This window comes from Centropristis striata, chromosome 6 (assembly GCF_030273125.1).
Source record: "Centropristis striata isolate RG_2023a ecotype Rhode Island chromosome 6, C.striata_1.0, whole genome shotgun sequence".
Lineage (NCBI taxonomy): Eukaryota > Metazoa > Chordata > Actinopteri > Perciformes > Serranidae > Centropristis > Centropristis striata.
The window spans coordinates 40,926,021-40,932,020 of NC_081522.1; the positions used below are offsets into that span (position 1 = coordinate 40,926,021).

Below are 6,000 nucleotides of genomic sequence, written 5' to 3' on the forward strand. Positions count from 1 at the left end.
TACATGAAAATGTTATATTTTTACAACAAAACCTACAGTTTATGACAGAAAAAAGTAAAAGAAATTGTGCTATTCTTTGGTAATTAAAAGTCTACTGCGGTGATATACAATTTTTGATTTTATCCTCTATTTCTGATGTAATTTGACATTTTTACTGTAATTTCTACAAATATTTTTTACAGTGTAGAAACACAAAAGTATTCAAACTGTGTGTGCAGTTTTACATGTGGTCTGATTACTATTCTCTCTTTTTTTTTCCATCATCAGATCCGTTTGTTAAAGTTTATCTGCTGCAAGACGGCAGAAAGATCAGCAAGAAGAAGACGTCGACCAAGAGGGACGACACCAACCCCATCTTCAACGAGGCCATGATCTTCTCGGTGCCCTCCATCGTCCTGCAGGTGACACTTTGGACTCTTCCTGCATGATGAAACATGATATTCATTAATCCACAGAGTGAACTCAGGTTCTTATCTCAGGTCAGAGATAAGAACCACAACAGAGTCATAAAGACACAGAGAGAAACTCTAAGAACCCAACGAGACGTTTCAGGGCCTTTTTTTATTTTATTTTCCTCAACATACGACATAAGTCGCGAAAAACTGCCCAAAATTTTGCATTGAAATGAATGGGACGGCCAACAAAAAAATGAGGGAAAAAGAACAATAATTGGAGATTTTTAAACGTCTACTTCTCCGGCATAATTTCACCTAGAGACTCCATTTAAACTTTAAACAGTAGACACAAGTCTTGTGTATCGGTGTATTAATCCACGTTTCGATAGGTCATATAGTTTTTTATCAATCCCTGTTCAATGACCATGATCATTTTTGGAGAAATTCTGAGATTATAATGGGTGTGTATTGCACGGAATGTTCGTGTCACAGTGTGTGACATCATCGCCAGAGTGTAGAGGGAGAGAAGAAACTGTCAAAAAATAAATTTGAAAACTGCGCTCCAGGCCGCAAATTCCACTCTACAGAAATAATTTATACATAGAAACGTAGGAAAATTAGTCTTCTCCCTCACAATCCTCTGGTAAAGCTGTCAGAGTTATAGTTTGGGCGTAGGATGCACAGATGCACCACCAACACCACCAACAGCCTCATTGGCTCCCATATTAAAAACGCAGGATTTCTGAAAAAGGGAGATGTAACAGTTTTTTAGATCGCTCTAACAAAGCTATTTTTTAATTTTTCATTTAAAACATATGTAGACGTTCAGGAAGAACTCAGGACGCTCAAAGTGAAGTCGGATCAATGATAGGTATTATGGTTTTGCCGAAAATGCTTTCTGTTCGAGGCCAGAAATTCCAGTCTGTCCACCTCTGGCTGCTGTCACTGTGCCGGAACAGGCGTCAGTTAATTCTGTTGATTGCTTTGATCTTTGATGTGATTACAGTATACACACACACACACACACATGCACGTAAGCGCTCACACTCCTCACACATGCATACACATGCTTCAAACACACACGTGCACACACAGACACACACACAGGTAACTTTATGTGATTTTAATTACACACACACACACACATTTTGAGGTTAAAGGGCATAGTTTGAAATCTCTGAAGAGTCTCATCATAGTGTACACACACCGGCAGTAGCCCCCGTGGCCCTTTCAGAATTTCCCCAGAGGAAATTTTCTAGTTTATTGTTGTTATTTATTCTCATCATTTCGACTTTATTCTTGTTATTTGAACTTTATTCTCGTTATTTATTCTCACTATTTCATATCCAGTGAAGTTCATTTGCCATATCAATAAAAACCAGCAGCTCTAGTTCTCTATCTGTGTGTGTGTTGGTGTATGTGTGTGTGTGTGTGTGTGTGTGTGTGTGTGTAGTAAATGCTGAGTCATGCTCCGTCAGCAGGTTGTGTAACGTGGTGTGTGTTGACTGTAACCGTCTCTGCGTTCTGTTGACAGGAACTCTCTCTGAGGGTGACGGTTGCCGAGGCGACAGACGACGGGCGCGGTGAGAACCTGGGTCATGTGATCATCGGCCCCGAGGCCAGCGGGATGGGCATCACCCACTGGAACCAGATGTTGGCCACGCTGAGGAAACCCGTCTCCATGTGGCACCCGCTGCGCCGGATCTAGACCTCCCAGTCCTCCTAGTCCTCCAATCCTCCGAGTCCTCCAAGTCCTCCGAGTCCTCCAAGTCCTCCAATCCTCCCAGTCCCCCGAGTACTCCCAGTCCTCCAATCCTCCGAGTCCTCCAATCCTCCAATCCTCCAATCCTCCAAGTCCTCCCAGTCCTCCGAGTCCTCCGAGTCCTCCAATCCTCCGAGTCCTCCAAGTCCTCCAATCCTCCCAGTCCTCCGAGTCCTCCAATCCTCCGAGTTCTCCCAGTCCTCCGAGTCCTTCGAGTCCTCCAATCCTCCAAGTCCTCCAATCCTCCGAGTCCTCCAATCCTCCAATCCTCCCAGTCCTCCGAGTCCTCCAAGTCCTCCAATCCTCCGAGTCCTCCAATCCTCCAATCCTCCAATCCTCCAATCCTCCGAGTCCTCCGAGTCCTCCAATCCCCCGAGTCTTCCAATCCTCCCAGTCCTCCAATCCTCCCAGTCCTCCGAGTCCTCCAAGTCCTCCAATCCTCCCAGTCCTCCAATCCTCCAAGTCCTCCAATCCTCCGAGTCCTCCAATCCTCCGAGTCCTCTGAATCCTCCGAGTCCTCCGAATCCTCCCAGTCCTCCAATCCTCCGAGTCCTCCAATCCTCCGAGTCCTCCAATCCTCCAATCCTCCGAGTCATCCAAGTCCTCCAGTCCTCCGAGTCCTCCAATCCTCCGAGTCCTCCGAATCCTCCAAGTCGTCCGAGTCCTCCAATCCTCCAATCCTACGAGTCCTCCAAGTCCTCCAGTCCTCCGAGTCCTCCAATCCTCCCAGTCCTCCAATCCTCCGAGTCCTCCGATCCTCCCAGTCCTCCGAGTCCTCCAAGTCCTCAGAGTCCTCCAATCCTCCCAGTTCTCCGAGTCCTCCAATCCTCCGAGTCCTCCAATCCTCCCAGTCCTCCGAGTCCTCCAAGTCCTCAGAGTCCTCCAATCCTCCCAGTCCTCCGAGTCCTCCAATCCTCCGAGTCCTCCAATCCTCCCAGTCCTCCGAGTCCTCCGAGTCCTCCACACAACGATCCTCTTCAGGTCAAACACTCGCTTCTCTCACAGCTTTCATCACTCAAATCTGACTTAAAGTTACTATAAGGAGTTTTTAACTAGTTGTGTATTTATTACTGAGGACCGTTTATGATCCTCATAAGTGACCAAGACCACACAAAACATGCACCAGAACCTCCTTCAGTTCTGGTTTATTTGCAAATTCTGAATCAGAAGCCTTTATTGTCATTGCACAAGGTAGAACAACATAATTAGCCATCAACCCGTCCAAAACGTATAAAAACACACAAACAATGACAGAGGTGGACAGGACAGGAAGACCTAGCTATGTTTACAAATCAAAACCTTTTGTTTACAATCCAAATTGTTTGTTTACAAATCTAGAAATTTTGTTTACAATCTAAAATGTTTGTTTTTACAAATTTAAAAACCTTTTTTTTGTAAATCTCAAACCTTTATTTACAAATCAAAACATTGTTTTTACACATCCAAAACTTACAAATACAAATTGTTCTTTTCTATGAATCAATTTTTTTTGTTTACAATCCAAAACATTTAGTTAACAAATCCAAAGTGTTTGTTTTAAAATAAAAACATTTGTTTTACAAATTTAAAAAGATTTTTTTGCAAATCTCAAACCTTTGTTTACAAATCAAAACATTTTTTTACACACCAAAACTTTTGTTTACAAATACAAATTGTTTGTTTTTAGGAATCAAAAAGGTTTGTTTGCAATTCAAAACAATTATTTGCAAATCAAACTAAACCTACTAAACATCGCTGTAAAGTCCTCCGCTCGTCATGAAGCGTTCAGGGCCGAACGCCGTTTCTGTTCAGAGAAACGTGAAGAAGAAAACAGGAAAAAGTCCCGTCAACGAGCTGCTGGTGCTCATCTCACCTCCGGCCACACGGGGGCGCCAAACTCAACACAGAGAGAAACTTCCTTTAGTAACTTTAAGACAGATGAGAGCTTTTGGACTGTGAAAAGCCATTGTTTGACTCTGAAAAGTGTTTTTATTGTTCCCCGGATCAAATATTTGTCTTCATTTCTGCTCGGGAGCATTAAAGGAGAGGAAGGAGCAGAATGTCCCAACAAGGGTTGCAGCGGGTGAGAACTGTCACATTAAAGTCTAAAAAAATGTTTTCATTGGTTAAACAAACACTTTATTACAATTGAAGCGATTTCGAAAGTTTGTTTTCAAAGTCTCTCTTTTGAAAGTAAAGGAGGATCAGGTCCAGCTAGGAGAAAAAATAATGAGGAGAGGATTTATTCTCATTATGCAGTTTGATAATAAAGTCGAAATAACAAGAATAAAGTCAGATAACAAGAATAAAGTTGAAATAATGAGAATAAAGACGAAATAAGAAGAATGAAGTATAAAGTACGAGAATAAATGATGAGAATAAAGTGGAAATGACGAAAATAAAGTTGAAATAACAAGAATAAAGTCGTATTAACAAGAATAAAGTTGAAATAAGAAGAATAAAGTATAAATTACGAGAATATTTCATTATTTCTACTTTATTCTCTTTATTTATTCTCGTTATTTATTGTCGTCATCTCGACTTTATTCTCGTTATTTATTCTCATTATTTAAAATTTATTCTAGTTATTTCGACTTTATTGTCGTTATTTCAACTTTATTCTCATTATTTCAACTTTATTCTCATTATTTCAACCTTATTCTCATTATTTCAACCTTATTCTCATTATTTCAACTTTATTCTCGTTATTTCAACTTTATTCTCGTTATCTCGACTTTATTTTTGTCATCTCGACTTTATTCTCTTTATTTATTCTCATTATTTATTCTCATTATTTATTCTCGTTATTTCGACTTTATTCTCAAACTACATAATGAGAATAAATCCTCCTCTTATTATTTTTTTGGCCCTGATCCTCTTCCGTAGAACGACTAGAGACTCTATCTGGCTCATTTTTTCCCTCGTGGTCTGATAACCGTTTAACGTTTTCACACGTTTATATAATAATAGTACAACATATATATAGTATATAATATAGTATATAATAATATATAATAATAATAATAAGTCCAGTCGACCGCTGCAACTCTCAAACTCCCAAACCACACGACGACAGCGACAGCAGAGGAAAACGAGACTCTGTGGATATTTTCCAGTTGGATCTGAAGCAGTTTGGAGGTGAATGTGAGTTCTGCATGGTGCCTCCTCTGGTCGTAGCCGTTAGCTGGACGGAGGCTCGCGCCGCCTCTCTTTCAAGAAAAAAAACAGTCACAACACGGTAACTGTCACATTAAAGTCTAAAAAAATATTTTCATTGGTTAAACAAACACTTTATTACAATTGAAGCGATTTCTAAAGTTTGTTTTCAAAGTCTCTCTTTTGAAAGTAAAGGAGGGTCAGGGCCAGCTAGGAGAAAAAATAATGAGGAGAGGATTTATTCTCATTATGCAGTTTGATAATAAAGTCGAAATAACGAGAATAAAGTCGAAATAATAAGAATAAAGTCGAAATAATAAGAATAAAGTCAAAATAAAGAGAATAAAGTCGAAATAACAAGAATAAAGTTGAAATAACAAGAATAAAGTTGAAATAATGAGAATAAAGTCAAAATAAAGAGAATAAAGTCGAAATAACAAGAATAAAGTCGAAATAACGAGATAACGAGAATAAAGTCGAAATAATAAGAATAAAGTCGAAATAACGAGATAATGAGAATAAAGTTGAGATGACAAGAATAAAGTCGAAATAACGAGAATATTTCGTTATTTCGACTTTATTCTCGTTATTTATTCTCGTCATCTCGACTTTATTCTCGTTATTTCAACTTTATTCTCTTTATTTCGACTTTATTTTCAAACTACATAATGAGAATAAATCCTCTTCTCATAATTTTTTTTGGCCCTG

General features: G+C 39.5%; 1 protein-coding gene across 1 annotated transcript in view; it reads left to right on the top strand.

The window, feature by feature from the left end:
- Nucleotides 1-2,143, top strand: part of syt12 (synaptotagmin XII) — a 31,150-nt gene extending 29,007 nt beyond the window's left edge. The window contains exons 7-8 of the mRNA XM_059334309.1: nucleotides 268-401; nucleotides 1,930-2,143. Of these exons, the coding sequence (XP_059190292.1) occupies nucleotides 268-401; nucleotides 1,930-2,103 (308 nt within the window). The 3' untranslated portion in view covers nucleotides 2,104-2,143. The remainder of the gene's footprint in view (nucleotides 1-267; nucleotides 402-1,929) is intronic.
- The last annotated feature ends 3,857 nt before the right edge of the window (nucleotides 2,144-6,000 follow it).